A 19546-nucleotide genomic window follows, 5' to 3' on the forward strand; every position below is an offset into this window, starting at 1 on the left:
CTAACTCGCTTTAAAGTTCCTCTAACTCTCTGGGCACACAGGAGCAGTGAGTGACAGAATCTCTGCGGAGCAAAAACAGTTAATACATTGGCTACATATTGGCCGATGTTGATTAATCAGTGATACGCTATAATCGGCCCGATTAATCGGGTGGCCTAGTTTCATGTGGACACAGACGCAGGAAGAGAGTCGGTTTCATGTGGACATGGCCCAAGAGGGGATGCTGTGTTGTGGACAGCTCAGAGCCAACTGAGCTGCTGAGCCCCAGCTCTGTTTAAAGCCTACCTGACTAATTACAGCCAGGTGAGGAAACCACAGCAGGTGAACCCAATAACCACTAACAACCTGTGGACACGATCCACAGATTTTAACCCAGAGGGAAAAACTATTATTGGGTAGTCTGTGCCTGTAACAATAACATGTCCTGACCTCTTCTGCACAGATAATATGAGGTTCACTGAACTGATCTTCTAGTGTTTTACACCACATTTTATTCAACACATGTCCAGTGTTAGTTGTTGTTTGGCTGTTTATCACAGGAACAGAGCTTTTAATGCTGTGAATAACATTCCCCTCCCCCCTGTTTTTGCTTTGAATTTTAATACAGAGACTAAGAAATAGATATTATGCTTATTACAATGGTGGCCTAAAATTTCTACAAAATACTGTATATTAATTTAGCTTAGTATAGCTTGAATTAAGTAAGGTTTTGATGTTAAAGCACAGTAACATACATAAACAAGTTTGTTCTATGAGCTGTTTACATATACACAGCTGTCCATAAAGTTGGAATAAAACATGTTTTACCTTTTCTCATGAAATGATTATGACATTGTGTATGTATATGTGATTTATTCTTGATAGATACAGTGTACCTGGGACTCAGTATGTAATCATTACACCAGGTCAAAGGGGATTATTGATGTTTATGAATAAGAATAAAAAGAGGAATGTGTCTGAAAACAAAATAATTTCAACTTTATGGGCAACAGTATATTTGGTTGTAACCCCTTTGTAAACACCAACACTAGAACACTGAATAATAAGTGTACAGGGTACATGGTGCAGAGTTTCCTCAGTAACTGTAGGATTTCCATTTTATTTATCCAAGTACTTCTCACCAATAACAGTGTGCTATAGGTGAGTACCAGTGTGTGCTCTTACCTTGTTGTTAATGGTCTCAATGTTCTCCATCATGGTGAACATGGCTTCTGATATACGGTACGGGAGCGAGAGAACCACAACATCCACACCATATGGGCCCTCAAAGTTGTGAGCTACCTGGATCATTGTTTCTACAAAGACATGAAGCACAAACAGCATGAAGACAATGTGGAGATGTTTCATTTGTAGTAAATTGCTGTAGTGATTTTGTCTTGTTAGGCACAGCACAAACATCAAATGCTGAGTGAACCTTTGAAGAAACATATGTCTGAGTTAGATACATGTGTGAATGTGGGTGTGTTTCCCACCTGCCAAATGCCTCCACTCTGTGTTGAGGTCCGCCTGGTTGGCCAGACAGCCCTTCATGACGTTGCTGCAATAGTTGGCGCAAGGTCTGGCGGAGGCCATGCCGCGGCAGTGGGGACAGTAAGTCATCTTCATCATGGCCCGCATGCACTCCTGGCTCAGCTGCACCTGGGGTAAGGCAAAGGAAAAAAAACACATACAGCACCTGAATGATAAAGCACCTCTGTTCCAGCCCTAATGATCAAATAGAGATGAAACTTCTAAAAGCAGTAGATCAGTATATTTTACCACCGTCACCGTTTCAAAGAAAATCCATGTATGTCATATGAAAGTATTCAGCTTAATAAGATGTGAAGATGTACATTTCTTTAGCCAGACAATGAGAGTTTGAGAGCTGTGGGAGGTCACCTCCCATGGTGACCTTTTTTTAGTTTTCAGCAGACTTTCATTCAGCACAGTTTCCTTGGAAACCACTTTGGGAGAATTTGCTTTTTGTTTCCCATGCGATGAAAAGGCCCTGACATTCATACAAGTATTCTGAGGTCCTCACTCCATCCTTCCTGCCTCTTCCATTTCTCTGTATCCCACAAGGCTGTTCCCCTAGGAAAGGGCCTTCGTGCGTGAAAAGTGAAACTGGGTTAATACCAGTAAGCTCTGTTCACAAGAGAGTACAGCTATGCATACAAAACCACGGGAAGTGTGTGTGTGTGAGAGAGCGAGAGAGAGAGATGGAACGAACCCAGCTACGCATACAAAGCTCCTCTAAGCTGACATCTGGGCCAGCCTGATGCTTTTCCTGGAAACTGTTCTTCCAACAGCAAAGTCACAGTTAAAACCAGCTTTTAACAAATACACAGTAGAAAATAGGACAAGAATAGGGATCAGGTGGGAAACATAGACTTTGAAAATTCTGCAAACCTGTCAGAAGTTTAATATAGTTTGCTCAGCAGAATTGCTTAGACATGAATGGTTTATTTTTATGCTGAAAGGATATGTCGTTTGGTATCATTAATTCTGTTGAATATTCACCACCATATTTATAAACACATAAGCAGCCTAATTAGTTAATACATCTGCGATGAATTAAACATTAATATATTTTAGTAATTATTACCACTTGCACAAGGAGGAAAGCATAAAGCAAAATAAACGTCACAGAAAAGCAACAACCACATTCCCAACCTTAATCTCAAGTCATATGAGACATGAGTCAGTTCCTCACTCCTGCCCCCCTTCCTTACCCTACCACTCATTAGCCAGGGATGAGTCAGACAAATGTTTTTTTGGTGAGATAGAAGAGGGAGAAAAGGGAGTGTGCAGGGATGAGTAGAAAAAAAATCTGAAAATGAGAGGGATGGGGGATGTTTTAAAGCTAGAAGATTCACCAAGGGGTGTTGGCAGGGGAGCAGAAAGCCTTGGTTGATGTTAATGAAATACATATTAAGGAAAGACAGTCATTAATCTAGTATCTGTTACATCATCCATATGCTATTAATGCTGGGAATCCCAGGCCAAGCACAACAGACGTGAAATAGTGTGCAACTCCTCTTGGCGCTAATTGGAGGTTGATGTTGACAACTTCCTCAGTAACCTTGGATCTGTGGTGCACCAAGCAACTGTCAGGGAGGGGGCTTTCAAATGAGTACCAGTAATACGACTCAAAGATCCAGGCCTGCGGCTAATGATTATTTTCATTATTCATGAACCTGTTGATTATGTTTCAGAGCAACACCCATCAAGCCCTTTTAGCATTTTCCCGGAGCCATTAGAATCACTGATAAAGACTTGACAGGAGCTGACAAGAGCAGTTTCATTTAAAGAAGCAATACATGACATTTACACAAGCTCATGTGTTGGAGTGTTGTGGATCATTGTCAACTGCCTCCATTACTCAGCTAAAGGTACGGTAGAGTGTGTTGAACACTGCTGTTACTGTAGAGGAGCAGAAATGGGGAAATGAGGTACTCGTGGGGAATCTGACCAGAGTTCTCTACATAGAAACCAGTGTACAGGCTGTTACCATGCATGTAAGTGTTAAAAATATATGTAAATTGCTTCATATATATTACATATTGCACCTTTAATAACTCCAATAGTGATCACGTAACCCTTTCATGCATACTGGTCACTGCAGTGGAAAGCTATTCTCCAGCTGTTCTCTTGTATATTCATGGATTTGGTTGTGTTAGTTCCATATCAGCCAACACAGTGGACGCTTATGCATCATCCTAAACACTGCAATTCATACCATTACAGTAACTTTATGTTCTTGATAAACCTGATCTGCAGTAACATGTTTGAGTGTAAATCAATTGCTAGTTATTATTAGACTTTAATTAACAATTTTCTTAAACAAAAAGTTTTTTTTAGTATATTATCTCTATGAAGTGAGTAATAGCGTTAGAGTATGTTAAAATGTGAGAAAACATCAGATTAGCTGCATTAAAAATGTTTTTATTTCATAGTTTTCACATAGTTTGTCACGTTCTGTTATTCCATTTTTAATACATGTTTCTTTGCTTCAAAAATTAAACACATGGTGTCCAGCTGAATGGACATTTTTGTAACTCCATAAAAATGAGATTTGTTAAAAAAAAATTCTATCACATTGTTTTTTTAATGCCTAAAGATGAATAAAAACACTCAGAAAAAAATCTTAACTAAGGTTCTCATAATTCATGCATCAAAGGGTTAACCAGCTAGAAGGGCAGAGTGTGTAAACATCACCAAAGCAACTAGTATTAAGCTACACAAACAGTTATATAAGTTATATTTTTTTTCTCCTTTTTGTCAGTCTGTGCCACTGAACAGTGAATGTTAGACTGAGGCGTTAAAGAAAAAATAGGACTAACAGTCTTGTATTCCAATGGCATATTTAAAGACATTATTTGACATTTGTTTGACTTTTCAACTTCACTCAAGGTCAAAGGTCATGGCACCAAATGAAAGCCCATATGTGACTTCCTGTCTATTGCCAATAGTAACTATATCAATATCTTCAATTGTTTTGAAGTTTGTCCCATTATAAACCAATGGGGATTTTTAAAATTAAAAAAAAAATCCCTAAAAAATTCAAAAATCAATATTTCTCAGTTCTTTGAACAAACTTGGTAGAACTTGCCCCAAGGAACCTCTGCTATGAATTTCAATTGATTCTGGCTGATGGTTTTGGGGAAGAAAGTTTCTAGAAATCTGCACATAAATGACCTTGGGTTTGACCTTTCAAGGTCAGTCAAGGTCAAAGGTCATCACACCAAATGAAAGCCCATATGTGACTTCCTATCTACTGCCAATATTAATTATATCAATATCTTCAACTGTTTTGAAGTTAGAGTACTTTGAAATGTGCCCCATTAAAAACCAATGGGGATTTTTAAAAGTTCAAAAAAATTCATAAAAAATTCAAAAATCAATATTTCTCAATTCTCAATTGGTAGACCTTGCCCAAAGGAACATCTGCGATGAATTTCAATTGATTCCAGCCGACAAATTTGGAGAAGTTTCTTGAAAAATTCTTTCCGGACGGACAACAGATGGACAGACAGACGGCAACTGAAACCAATAGTCCATCAGACCTTGGGGGAGTTGAACTAAAAATTTAAATAACTCCAGCTTCTGGGCCTTTTTTTAATCGATCTGATTCAAAATGTAAAGGTTTCGTCCTTGGTCCACCATGCTCTACCTTTCCATGTTTGAAAGTCTGTGCTGCAGGTTTTTGCAAAATCCTGTTGACGGACGGGTGGACGGACGGGCGGACGAATGGGAGTGATCGCATAACCTTCTTTGTGGAGGTAATAATTCAATCATTCAAATAGTTGCTGGCAATTTTGGGTTGATCAGCAGTAATACAGACATACACTCAACCCGACCTCCTTCTCATCTCAGTGGTCTACCAACAGATATGCTTGAACTTTTCTCTTTGATGTATGAATACTTGATCTTCAATGTGATGCTGTTACATTTTAAACACATACCTTTATATGTCCTTGCCTCACCTTCGCAGCATGTTCCCAATACCTGTCAGTGCCTTCTATATTGCCTACAGCAATCGAAGCTAAAACTCCTGTTTCTCTCTCTCGCTTTCCCTCTTTCTGCCTGTCTTCCCTCTGTAATTAGTAAGGATATATGAGCGACCTCTCCCCCTTCTGATATAGAGCCAGCTGATCCAGACTCCTTGCCTCCAGAGTCAGCTATGTGGCGCGTGGCCTACTTCCTCCACTCCCCTACTCGGGGGAATAAAATAGTCCGAAAAAAAAAAAGTTAAGGACACAGCAACTGGTGCAGCCTGAAGCGAAGCAAAAGGAAATTAATACTGTACCAAAAAGAACAACTGCATTTTTGCCGTTAGGATTATTCTCACCGTCTAAAATTTCTGTCAGATTAATGTGTTTCTTCGGTGCTCAGGCGTCTTAGCTGCTCTCTGCTGTGCTTTGCAAAAATAAACAGCCGTCTTCGAGGATGTGCTTTTGTCACCTTTCACTACAGATTCCATATAGTATTTCATGGCATCAGCCGAATAAATAGCATGGATTCTTTTGTTGAGAGCTTTTGTAGAAGATGAGATTGCTTTTTTCATTGTCTCAAGCAGTGGAATACCTCAAAGAGAAGCTTGTGGTAAATATTTATCGTCACCGGGTCCTTTAAGTAGCAATACGCAGCTAAAAATAGGAGCGGTTGTCTCATTAGGGCCCAATCAATTGAGAGATACAATTACAGGGGAAAGGAGGGGAAAGCTAAGCTCCAAATTAGTATACCAAGATATTCACACCAAACACAGACAGAGGACAACACAGGGCACAGCTCACGGGACACATCAACAGAAATGAAGGAGTACAATTTCCTGGGCACAGAGGGAGAATAAAGGATTTAGATAGATGCAAGATACGGGTGAGGGAGGATGCTGCGGTTTGTCACAGTGTTTTTTATTATCTTTTTCCTCCCCTTTGCTTTTCGTCACTGTCTCATTTGTTCCCATCACAGCAGAGTGCTGTTTTAATCTGCATAAGTACACCATAGTCCTAGTCATGTGCAGAGAAAAAGCAGAGCAGCTGATGGACACCAAAGTTATGAATATGAAATTGAACAGTTGGTCGAAGTCTATAGCACTTTCAGTCAGAACCAAATAGGCCTAAAAATGTGGATGAAAATCAGACATCTTTTAGCACAGTTCAATGAGCTTTGAAAACTCACTTGTGTGTTTAAAGTGACTATCACAGTGCTTCTTGTGTGGACTTAGGAGTATGCTGGACCCCAAAGTCCACTTAACCCTTTCATGCATAATGGTTACTCAAGTAGACAGCTATTCTCTTGCATATTTTATATGCATTTTGTATTTTTATATTTTGCTGTTTTAGTTGGATATCAGCCAACACAGTGGACGCTTATGCATCATCCCAAACACTGCAATTCATACCATTACTGTAACTTTACTGTTCTTGATAAACCTAATCTGTAGTAGCATGTTTTAGTGTAAATCAAATGTTAACTCTTTCCCCGCCAGAGCATTTTCCAGTGAGTTGGTAGCCAGCGCCAGCCGTTTTGGTCATTTTCACTAATCTTTGGAGGCTCACTGAAAATGTTGTGTTAGGAGTATGTGAACACTGAATACATCAAAAGAAAGAACAGAACTTCAACTTTTAAACACAAAAAACTATTTTATTCTATCTTTATTCGTTCGTGAGATATAAACATTTGAATATTGGTCATTTTCAGGAAAAAAATGAATTTTGAGCAAAAAGCTGAGAAAATTGCATTTTTTTCAAAGATATTGATTTTCAAGAGAAAACTGATTTCCTATTTACATTTTTGACTCTTTCTTATTTACCAACAGTAACGCTGTCTTCAAAATCACAAAATAAAATAATAATAACAGCAATAATAGTAACAAACAGCTCTAAGATATCCCATCATTCCACAAAATGTTAGGGGAATCCACACCAAACTTTAGACCGAACATCTTGTAAAGCACCAGGTTCCTTCTAAACTTTGCACATTTACATACATCAGTTATAAGTCTAACACATAGTAGTTTAGCTTTTGGATATAAACACCTCAATATTCCTCATTTTCAAGAAAAAAAGAAACAAATGCACTAAATACTGTAGATTTCTGGCATTTGGCTGCACCAGGTCCTCCTGTTGGACCAGCTGCTGTGTTTGATCTGTAAATAATTCTATGGACATCTAGTTATTTATCTCTGTATGAATATATGTATTTATTTATTTCATACAAAAGCCAAATCCAAAAGTGTCTTCCATGTGTCCTGCTGACATTCTACAGCTGAATATGTTCTGTGTCCTCAGTCTGAATCTGAACTCACTCTAACAGATGCAGACTAGCTTTCCTTTGTCTTGTCCCATGTCTGTATGTCTGTCTTCTCCTTGAATGTCCTCTACAAATGTCTCTTTTCTCTTCCTCCTGTCTGTCATTTTCTCCGTGTCGCTCTGTGCCCCCCCCCCCCCCCCCCCCCCCCCACCCGCACCTCCGTGTCGGACCTGAGCCGCTCCGTGTTTCCCGTGTTCCGTGTCCGTCTCCCTCACCTTCTATTTCTCCGTTCCTGTCTCTAAATGGTTCTTCTGTAGCTCCATCATATATTGAATTGTCAGACTCTGTCTCCATAATCATCTTTAAGGCTTTTGAAACTGCGCGCGGTTCCTGCACAGTCTGCACTTCCTCATTCAGTGACTGCCGCTGGATGCGTTACCATGGGATACGGAGACTCCAGTGCAAAAACGTTAAACCCGGCCCGTCATTTTTCCGAAAAAGTTGCTTAATTGTTTGTTTTTGGACTAAGGAAAGTAATTCACATGATCCACAACACCTCCAACTACAGTATAACAGTGAAAACACGGATTGACGGAATATCTCGTCATTGGCGGGGAAAGAGTTAATTGTTAGACTGTAAATAACAGTTTGTTTGTTTTTTTTAACAAAAAGGTTTTTTTTTTGCATAGTATCTCCATGAAGTGAGTAATGACTAGTATATGAATATGTTAGAATATGTTAAAATGTGAGAAAACATCAGATTAGGAGCATGAAACATGTTTTTATTTCATTGTTTTCATACCATTTTCTGATATTGGGTTTTAAATACATGTTTCTTTGCTTCAAGAGTAAAATTTATAGTGTAGCTGAGTGGACATTTTTGTAAATCCATGAAAAAAACCCCAAACTTAATTGTATTGTTTTTTTCATGCCAAAGGAGGAATAAAACACTAATAAAAAAAAAAAAAAAAAACTTGACTAAAGTTCTCATAATTCATGCATGAAAGGGTTAATTTTATCCATATGAATGTAAATGTTCCATACTCGAGTACTGCGCTCGAGTCCAGTTGAGAAGGTGGTCCTGGGTCTTGATTGCCCATACTCCAGCACGGTACGTTGCTGTGTGAATGCGATCCATGCCCGAGACCGGAAGTGACCTAATCACCATTCCGACAACGAAAGTGAGTAAGCACCACAAGACAATAGATGGCGCTCCTGTTGTCTCCTGAAAAAGCCTCGGATCCGCGTGGTCTGGGCTCGCCTTATCAAAGGAACCACTCGGTGATATATCAGGGACAACGAAGGTCGCTTTACTTCTCTTTGCCTCAAACAGGCTAACAGATAGGTAGGGGTTTGTCTTTGTCTGACTTCCGCGTTTGTTGGATAGCGACAGAATTCCTTCCACACTGCCACTTACTGTTTTGGCCCTATAACACCCATTCATACTCGGGCACAGTACGCGCTTGTGAACGCAACATCTGTGGGAAAGGTGTGAACATTTCCAAGTACGGTACGGACTCGAGTACGCTGTGTGAAAGCGCCCTTACTGTAGAGCAGAACGCTATCACCTTATTCTGGGAGCAGTTCAATGGCCGGGGAATGCTGGGTATTTTTTAGCTTATCGGCTGACAGACCGTAAGCTATTGTCGTCATGCGGCATCCGTTGTCGTCGTCTGTCGTCCGTTACAAAAATTTCAAACGTCTTCTTCTCCGAAACTACAATTCTGATTGACTTCAAACTTGGCATACAGCTTCTTTATGATGATGTCAACAGAAGTTAGTGAAATTATTTGGATCCGGATCTGATTCTGGATTTGGTGCGACTTTGAAAAATTTCCCCATTATAACAGATAGGAAGTGGATCGATGCAATAACTCAGTAAATATAAATAATATCAAGTTAAAATTTCTACAGTACAGCCCTGATGGGGAGATGACCAAAACCAAATGGCCACATGCTGATCAGGATCTTCTTCTGGATCCGGGAACTTACGGAAAATTTAACATGGGCTCTTATGGGGAAAAAATTTCAATCGTCTTTTTCTCCCAAACTACAGTTCTGATTGACTTCAAACTTGGTATACAGCTTCTGTATGGTGATGTCAACACAAGGTATTGACATTATTTGGATCCGGATCTGATTCTGGATTTGGTGAGTCTTTGAAAAATTTTCCCATTATAACACATAGGAAGTGGATTGATCCAATAAATCAGTAAGTATCAATGATATCAAGTTGGAATTTGAATTTTTTACAGATCTGATTGGAATATGACCAAAACATGGGCTATTTCTGTAATATAATAAATACACATAACTGGGTGATAATAAATGGCAACTGGATACATTTCCCAAAGCTTTTAATTTGGCCGGTAAGGTACAGGGCCATTGGTCCTATTTTTTAATTTTGTATAAGTTGTGCTAATTAGCTACATGTTTCCCTGCCCACAACCTTGTGTACGGAACACAGTCACATTTTTCTGCATGGTAAAGGGCATAAGTCAGGAAATATGCGTTAATGCTTTATCGAGCAAGTGACTATTTTGGGTAATTTCTGCAAACATTAAAGGGGTCATATTTTGCCACACCCACTTTTATTAGTCTTTGTTATGTTTATTTGTGTATTTGGGGACCCTAATCTGGGTCACCGTAAAGGAGGGGTAAACTTAACAAATTCATGGGGCCCAGCATTTCTGGGGGGCCCATAGAGTAGTGGAAAGAGTTCAGTGGATACAGGTTAGAAGTGAAAATTTCGTGTAAGGTCTGCTGTATAATAGAGGCATAGAAGCCAGGAGTCGGATGTTGAAAGCATGTTAAGTTTCACTTTCCAGCGTTAGTCCCCCCCCCACTCCAACAAATCAACAAGATACTGAATTTTATGAAAGGCCCACAATGTTTAGCTATCATGGGGTCCCAGACCCTAATAGTTCGAAAAGTTTGAATTTGAACCCTTCAGGTGCTACAAAGCTACCTTTATATTCACACTGGCAAAAATTGAATGGATTTCTACAGCCCGTTTTAATTCCTGCTTAATTTGTTATGTCTATAACTAGTTACGTCATGACATTTGCACATATAAGGTCAAAACTTCCAACGAACATTTCTCCGAGTACACCATAATTGTTTGTCAGCAGCACAGGTTGTAGTCCATACTGAAAATATGTCCAAACTTTGAGTCAATTACCTAAAATGTGCAGTTGCTGGGTGAGCAGCACAGCCAACAACCTGGAGGGGGTGGGGTGTAAAGTGGCTCATTTGCATTTAAAGGGCCAGCGCTCAAAACAACCTTTCTGGTGTCGTTACTCAGAAATAGGGTTGAAGATGGACCTGTGGAGTTGAATTAATGAAGAATTCAGACCCAATTATAGCATTTACAGTTTATGTAGACCACAGGGAAATGTTTTAAAATGCATAATTCTATTTTAAAAAGGCAGAATATCACTCCTTTAAACATGGGGCCAATCCCATGCCTCAGTGAGGTTCAGAGATTTTATAGAAAATGTGAAGCTGTAAATAGTGAATAAGAGTGATTTTTGTCAGTTTATAACCTTATAACAGTTGTTTTATTGCATGTGTTTACTTTTTAGCAAGTGCTGCTCGGATGTTTTATGGTAAGAGGAGGGAGAGGGTTGTCACACCAACCGACAAGGAGGTAGATGACAATGTCCAATAACACACTAAGGTATTTCAATGAGTGCCCTATAAAGGGTTAAGAGGTACTGGGATCTTTCCATAGCTATTTCTGTGGTGAGGTAGATGAGGTGTGCCTGTACACAACTGCTGAAGTGCATTTGTTTCTTGTTCTGTGAATTCCTGAGTGCACATCTACTCCAAAAATGAGAGACATGTTTATCAGCTCAACATCTTGCTGGCAGAGCTCTGCGGGGCAACCAAGGAAATGTTGTTGGGTCTCATCGCACACTCATGTAATCATCAACAGCAGTTTCAGCATGGTGTGTTGAGTATGAGATTGCTTCACATCCTAATACTGATTCTTTAACCCTTGTTAGCAGTTGCCTCATATTTCCTGAAAATGTTCTGTTAGTCAGGTTTGGATTAGTATCGAACGCAATGCAAAGTACATTTTTAATGCTTATTATTATGTACATAAATTAAACAGTTAGAACAAGTTAGAAGTTAGGTGTCAAACATGCGGCCCGGGGGCCAAAACCGGCCCGCCAAAGGTTCTATTCTGGCCCGCTGGATGAAAGTGCAAAAATTAACCTGATTATTCAAGGTTGTCAAAAATCATTGTGGTTCAGGTTCCACATACAGACCAATGCGATCTACAGTAAAAATAACAACACAATAACCCATAAATAATGACGATGACAAATTTTCTTTGTAAAAAATTATGTGGAAAAAAATGGGAAAAAAAATAATATAACACTGTGAAAATATTTACATTTACAAAACTATTCTTTCACAATAAAATGCAAATAACCACATAAATAAAAACAAAAATGAGCCCCATATGTGCAATTTTAACAATATTCTGTCTGTTACTAAATGTTTTGTGCATTTATGGATCCACTGTGATTTGTAGTTGTGTTAATAATAAGAGATAGATTATTGTAGAAATTGTTCAAATTTCAGTTCCAAACTCCAAAATTTTAACAATATTCTGCCTGTTACCAAATGTTTATGTAACACTGTGTGTAACGTACATGTATAAATGATAAGTTAAGGCATAATATTGTTAAAATTGCACAAATTTTTCCAATGAAATTTCTGTTTTTTCAGGTTATTCACATCTTTTTTGTAAAATATAAATATTTTCATAATTTAATTGTTTTTTTTTTTGTTTTTTTTGTTTTGTTTTTTTTTACTAAAACAAAAATAAAAACTTGGATTTGATATTATTTACAGGTTATTAAGTCATTATTTTACTGGTCTGGCCCGCTTGAGATCAAATTGGGTTAAATATGGCCCCTGAACCAAAATGAGTTTGACAGCCCTGAGTTAGAATATCAGTGTGAATTTCAGTACTTTTAAGTTGTCATTGTCATGCTACTTCTTGTTACTAGCTACAGTAAGTGCTGTGTTCATGCTTATTTTCTGAGTTTACTCCCCTGAGGCTGTGAGCATGCTCGGCTGTGCTATATGCAGCTTCTTAATTGAGACATCCACGGCCCTTTTGTGTAGGTGTGAGAAACTGAATCTATTTTCAGGGACAAAGACAGGCAGACAGAAATCAACTAAAGCCGACTATCTCACCCAGACGCTGACTATACACCCACCACCCACCCACCTACCCACCCACAGTGTTAACAGAACACATATCAGACTAAAACGGAAAAGGATCAGATACAGTAGATTCTTTATCTGGCTTTGCAGTCAGGCAGTAGCACCGCAACCTATTTTGTCACGCCACTGTTTCTTTTTTCTAACTTCAACATGACCTGACCTTGTAATATTTCATCAGAGGAAGAATTGGAATATTCATCTGTGGTGTAGCATCTGTTTTCTCAAAAGATGTGTATATTACTCCCGGGGGCCAGGGCTCTCAACACTCTCCTTGCCCAGTATCTGATGGGAGATATTTTTCACTACTGCATCAATACCGGCCACCTCCCCTTCAGCAGCTGAAATGATTTCTCTGTCCTGCTCTGATCTTAACCTTACTCTTGTCTTATACACCAAGGGGACTATTTCTCCTGGGAGATATTAACCCTCCCCATGGCCTGGAGAGACATTTTTCAGAGTGGAGCTGACATTAACTGTTGTTGCAGGGGCTGATTGTCGGAGCCGCGGGTCATACTTTATGGAGCCTCTCGTTTCCACTAACATTGATCTGTCTCTGCTTTATACTATGTGCACAGGCTGGTAAAAGTAGGTGTGCATGGTGTTCACCAAGGAGAGATGAATACACATTTGTTAACACCAATGCGCATGTAGTGAGAGCAAAGGATATTAGCTCCAGGAAAGATTATGGGATATGTGGGACAGTTAGTCACTTCTATAAAAAACAGTATAAAAGTAATATCAAGGGAAGCAGAAAAGCAGAGAAACTCATTCAACTGAAGCATAAAGGGGATCTTTACCTGGGACACCTTGCGCACGACTTCTCCACTGACCACCAGCCCCTGAACAAAGGACCGTGCTGCCACAAATGTCCGAGTCACCCTCATCTTCAGTTCACGAGGTGAGTCTCCAAAAGGCCGTAATGTTTCTATTTGCTTGGACACACACTCCAGATAGTCTTCACCTGTAATCAACAAATACAATCAGAATAGGATTTATGTAAAGTCAACATACAGAACTGTGCAATAGTTTGAAGCCAACATTAGGTTTGTTGATTTAGTAAAGTTCTAATGACTGCTCAGTATCTGAATTCAGATACAGTCGTGGAAAAAATTATTAGACCATCAAAAGTCATTAAAATCAATGGTTATGCAATCAAGTACTAGCTCCTGTGTGTATCATGTGACTAAAAAAGAAAGAAATGGAAACACGGAATGCCTAAAAGCACTGTTTTTGGCAGTACAATGCCATAGCTATTGATGTAAGAACTTAAGTGATTTTGGCTATTATCAAGAAAACTTAGAAAATGACTAGATATGAGCTCTTAAATTAAATTCTTATGAGCTGTTTTTGTTGTTATCATTATATTTGTCCAAACAAACGTACCTTTATTTGTACCAGGCATTAAAATGAACAAGAAACTGAAGAAAACAAGGAGTGGCCTAATACATTTTTCCACGACTGTATATGGGAAGTATGTACAGCACTAAAAATGCCTTCTATAAACCAAAGTGGTAGTATTTAGCATGACCTTTGTTTGCACTTAATATGTGTTTTGTTCAGACAATATTAGATTTATTGCATTAACCCATAAAGACCCAAACATCCATCGTTAACCTAAAGCATCTACTGATCTAAACTGTTGATCCACTAATCCTATCAATACATGTAAATAATTAGTGTGAAATGAAGTTTGTCATCTTTTCATTGTCATCAGATATGACCCATTTGGATGTTCAGAGGCTCCATAGTGAATGTGGAAACACCGTCATCTTCTACAACAGGGGTGTCAAACTCATTTTAGTTCAGGGGCCACATTAAGCCAAATTTGAGCTGAAGTGGGTCAGACCAGTGAAATAATAACATAATCATATATAAATAATGTCAACTCCAAAGTTTACTCTATGTTTTAGAGCGGAAAAAGTAAAATTATGCAATGAAAATGTCTACATTTAGCAACTATCCTTTAAAACAATGTGAATAACATGAACAAATGAAAATTCCTTAAGAAAACTAAGTGAAATTTTAACAATATTATATCTCAGTTTATCATTTACACATGTAAATTACAACATACAGATCACAGTGGATCTACAAATACACAAAACATTTAATAACAGGCAGAATATTGTTAAAATTACACTTCAGACATTTCAAAATGTTCATATTTGTTGAGGTCGTTTGTGCTTTTGTGAAAATTTAGTTTGTTTTAGTGTAAATACAGTAAAATGACATGAAAATGTTTACATTTACAAAGGGAAAAATGTGGAGTTGTGAGTATTTATAGGTTATTATGATAGTATTTGGCTGATCCAACCCACTGGAGATTAAAGTGGTCCGTATGTGGTCCCTGAACTAAAAGGATTAAGATCTTTAGTGTAATTCTTGTATTTCACAAATTCATCCCAGGGGCCAGACTGGACCCTTTGGCGGGCCGGATTTGGCCCCGGGCCACATGTTTGACACCTGTGCTCTACAACATTGATTCACCAGTAAAACCCATGGAGTTGGATCAATGACAGTGGATGGACACACTGGGTTTATGTTCAGTTCATGATAAATTTTACTGAAAAAGTCACTTTTTCATCTTTTTTCTTTTTTTTTGATGTAATAGCCTTTGACTTTACTTTGAGTTTTTATGAACATCTACATGATCAGTCAGTTAAACACAGGAAAATAGATGATTTTCACTGGAAAAAAGGCTAAATTCAGAGGACAATATATAACAAGTGGTGATAAATCACTTAGGAAAGGTCAAATAGAGCGAAAAATTAATTTGGGAACTGCCACAAAGATCACACTGGGTCCTTATGGGTTAATTGTTGGATATTTTATACTGGGTTTCATCCAGTGCATAGATACATTTCTCGGTATCTGTATTAAACGTTTTAGGCAAAAAAGAGCTTCAATAAACCATAGTGGTAGTATTTCATGTGATCTCCCTTTGCACTTAACAAGTCTTTAACCATTTTTTTCAGACAATATGAGATTTGTATCATTCATTTTCTGATATTTTATACCAGGTTTCATTCAACACATGACAAACTATTTACACTGCTTCTTTCATGGGATCACAATAAATAGTCACTTTACTTTTTCGGTCACATTTTTGTGTGTTTTTCAAGGTTGTGCACATATTTGGTGTATTTTCTTGCATCTGAAGAAAAGAGAATGATCAAATAAATATGTCTGCTTATTTCAACCCTGAAAATATACGCTAAAGACATTTGCACAGTACTGTACATATACAATTCATTATCAGTATACCATTCTTGAAAGTAGGACATTTGAGTTAGTAATATGCTATAAGTTATTAATAAACATATGTATGTGTATATGGATGAATGAGTGTATGTGTGTGTGAATAGATATATAAATATAAAAGAGTAATGTAAAAGGAAGAGGGACATATATATTAATAATTTTTTACTGAGAGGGGGTGGGATTAAATAAATTGTACTTCTTCCCACCCCTTTTCTGGCATGTAAATTAAACTATTGTGCTGTTCTTCTGTCTGAGATTGTTATGATTGTTGATATTTGTATTATTATGCATGTTTTGCTTGTTCGCATATATGTTAAATTTCATTGCATGTTCGCAAAAATCACCTTTGCTTGCTTATGTAACCTCACAGAAGAGCTGGACGTACCTATGTAATATTGTTTGTTTGCTTGGTAGAAGAGCTTCTCCAGTAGCTTTGCCCAGAAATCATTGAGCACCTCCTCCAGGTTGATGTTGGATCCTCTATAGTAGTGCCGCAACTCCATGTACAGATCAGAGAAGACTTGTGCATTCTGGGAGTACAGGGAACCCCAAGTTGAAGTAAACATGTCCTGTAGGGAGACCGCGGAGTGGTTCAGCAACTCCAAGAAGTAACCTAAAAAGAAATTAAGCAGGTCAGAAGAAGAAGAAATGCTTTTGATTCTCATTTCACAGTTTATATATTTTCAGCAAGTGCATAGGCCTTAGCAGGATTTGAGATCTTTCTAGTTGTTTCTCCTTTAAATCCAGACTTTACCGCTTTAAGCTGCTGAGAAAAAAACATAACATAATATTTGTTAGTCATGCTGCATAGCGGTCTGTAAATGCCTAGGTGACAATTTGACATTTCTTAAGGTACTGTGATTATTTCTACACATTTAGTCAGTGTTATTCTTATTGCTTTTTGCTTCCCACCAACACTGCTTCATGCTGTCAGTGAACCGAAAGCTGAAGTGTGTGAGGATGTCTCTCTGGGGAATGTCAGTGATTTGACAATGCTTAAGAGAGCAGTATATAGCACGACTGGTGAGGATTTACAAAGTGTGCAGACAGAGTCAGGCAGTCAAGAAATCAAACAAGTAAACAAACTGTGTGCAAATTTTATGGTTTGTCCATTACTGACACATACCTCTAAATTTAATATAGCTAATACTAAAAATGTTAGATACATAAAAACTGTTTTGACATAATGAAAGACGGAAAATAACATTCTAAACTCATGAATAAATATTTAATGTGAGGATGGGAAAGGTAATAAAGACTGGACAAGAACACCCACTAGAGCTGAAGTCACAGAACTGAACTAAGAAAAGAAATGAATGTCGGTCAATGGCAAGAGGTAAACAGTTTTTAAATCCCATTTGAATTTTATCACATTTACACGTTTGTCAATATGAATGATAATTTTATGAACTAAGACAGTCGTAGTTTGTGGTATAGATAGTAAAGAAATAGCTAGTTTTGTGTTACACAGCTTAATGGTCTGCATCTTTCATTGCATTTGATATGTCACCAACATTAAAATGGCCGTAGCCTTGGCATTTACTTTTTAAAAAAGTGAGAATCACTACAGCAGTGTTTTTCAACCTTGGAGTCGGGACCCTACGTGGGGTCGCCTGGGATTCAAATGGGGTTGCCTGAAATTTCTAGTAATTGATAAAAATTTAAAATATATGGTGAGTTCAGAGAGACAATCCCAATTGATAAAAGACATGACAAACTCTCAAGCTGAAGCACTGGGGTAATAATAATAATAATAATAATAATAATAATAATAATAATAATAATAATAATGGATTAGATCAGGGGTCTCAAACATGTGGCCCGCCAAAGGTTCTAATCTGGCCCCTGGGATGAATTTGCAAAGTGCAAAAATTCCACAGATTCATTTTAGTTCAGGTTCCACATACAGACCAATATGATTTCAAGTAAAATATCCTACAAAAAATAATGACTCCATATTTTCTTCTGGGTTTGATGTGAAAAAAAAAATTACATTATGTCTATAAATAATGACAATTTGAAATGTTTGCCTTTGTTTTAGTGCAAAAAATAACATTAAATTATGAAAATATTTACATTTACAAACTATCCTGAAACAATAAAATGTGAATAATCTGAAATGTTTTAAGAAAATTGAGCACAATTTTAACAATTTTCTGCCTATTACAAAGTGTTTAGTGTCTTTGTAGATCTGATCCAAAATGCACATGTAAAAATGATAAGTTGAGGCATAATATTTTTAATATTGCACTTATTTTTCTTAAGAAATTTCAGTTTTTTTCAGGTTATTCATATCTTTTTTATTTGGATAGTTTATATAAGTAAGTATTTTCATAATTTAATTGGGGGTTTTTTGCACTAAGACAAAGACAAAAATTTGGAGTTGTCATTATTTATAGGTTATTATTCTATTATTTTACTGGTCCGGCCCACTGGAGATCAAATGGGGCTGAATGTGGCCCCTGAAAGAAAATGAGTTTGAGAGCCCAGGATTAAATTTATATCGCACTTTTCTATGAACGCATACTCAAAGCGCGTACAGTGGATCCATTATTCATTCACTCACATTCTGGTGGTCGTAAACCACCAATTCACACCTACGGTCTCTCTGACCACCACCAATCATTCATACACCAGTGTGAGTAGCAGCACTGGAGGCAAGGAGGGTGAAGGTTCTCGCCCAAGGACACAACAGCACATGACTGGGACAGAGTGGGATTCGAACTGCCAACCCTTCGGTTATTGGACAACCCACTCCACCATCTGAGCCATGGCCTCCCCTGTGGTACTGTTTATCTTTCAAATGTTCATTGTGGTCAGTTTCAGATGCTGCAGCTCTTTCATAATTCATAGTTTGAGTTCTTGTTTGTTCAGTATTAATTGTCAGCCTTGTAAATCCAAGCTGGACTGACTGTACATATCCTGACCAAGGAAAATAAAATTCTCACTTTGTGCAGTAAACTACACATGGTTTTTCTGCCTCCATCCATAATAATATAAATTATATAGACTAAATGTCATCTAAAATTAATATTTATTTGCAACATAGTATAGCAAACTATTACATGATCAAAAACAAATTAATTTTAGCAAAAAATTGTCTCAGTTTTGAATGTCTGCTGGTCACCAGAAATTTGTGATGTTAAAATGGGGTCACAAGTAGGGACGTAACGATTACCGGTATAACGATAAACCGCAGTAAAATTGCCAACGGTTAGTATTACCATTTAAATTCTAATTATCATGATAATCGTATTTGATTACCGCACTTTTTGGGGAAAAAATCCTATGTAAAGCTTTTATGTCA

General features: G+C 37.8%; 1 protein-coding gene across 2 annotated transcripts in view; it reads right to left on the reverse strand.

Annotated features, from left to right (window-relative positions):
* Positions 1-19546, reverse strand: part of gpc1b (glypican 1b) — a 127160-nt gene that overhangs the window by 12787 nt on the left and 94827 nt on the right. For both annotated transcript variants that reach the window (XM_030161331.1, XM_030161332.1), the window contains exons 4-7: positions 16625-16852; positions 13776-13939; positions 1473-1638; positions 1165-1295 (exon numbers count right to left, since the gene is read on the reverse strand). In XM_030161331.1, coding sequence (XP_030017191.1) covers positions 1165-1295; positions 1473-1638; positions 13776-13939; positions 16625-16852 — 689 coding nt within the window. The remainder of the gene's footprint in view (positions 1-1164; positions 1296-1472; positions 1639-13775; positions 13940-16624; positions 16853-19546) is intronic.

Source organism: Sphaeramia orbicularis, chromosome 17 (genome assembly GCF_902148855.1).
Source record: "Sphaeramia orbicularis chromosome 17, fSphaOr1.1, whole genome shotgun sequence".
NCBI classification, from domain to species: Eukaryota; Metazoa; Chordata; class Actinopteri; order Kurtiformes; family Apogonidae; genus Sphaeramia; species Sphaeramia orbicularis.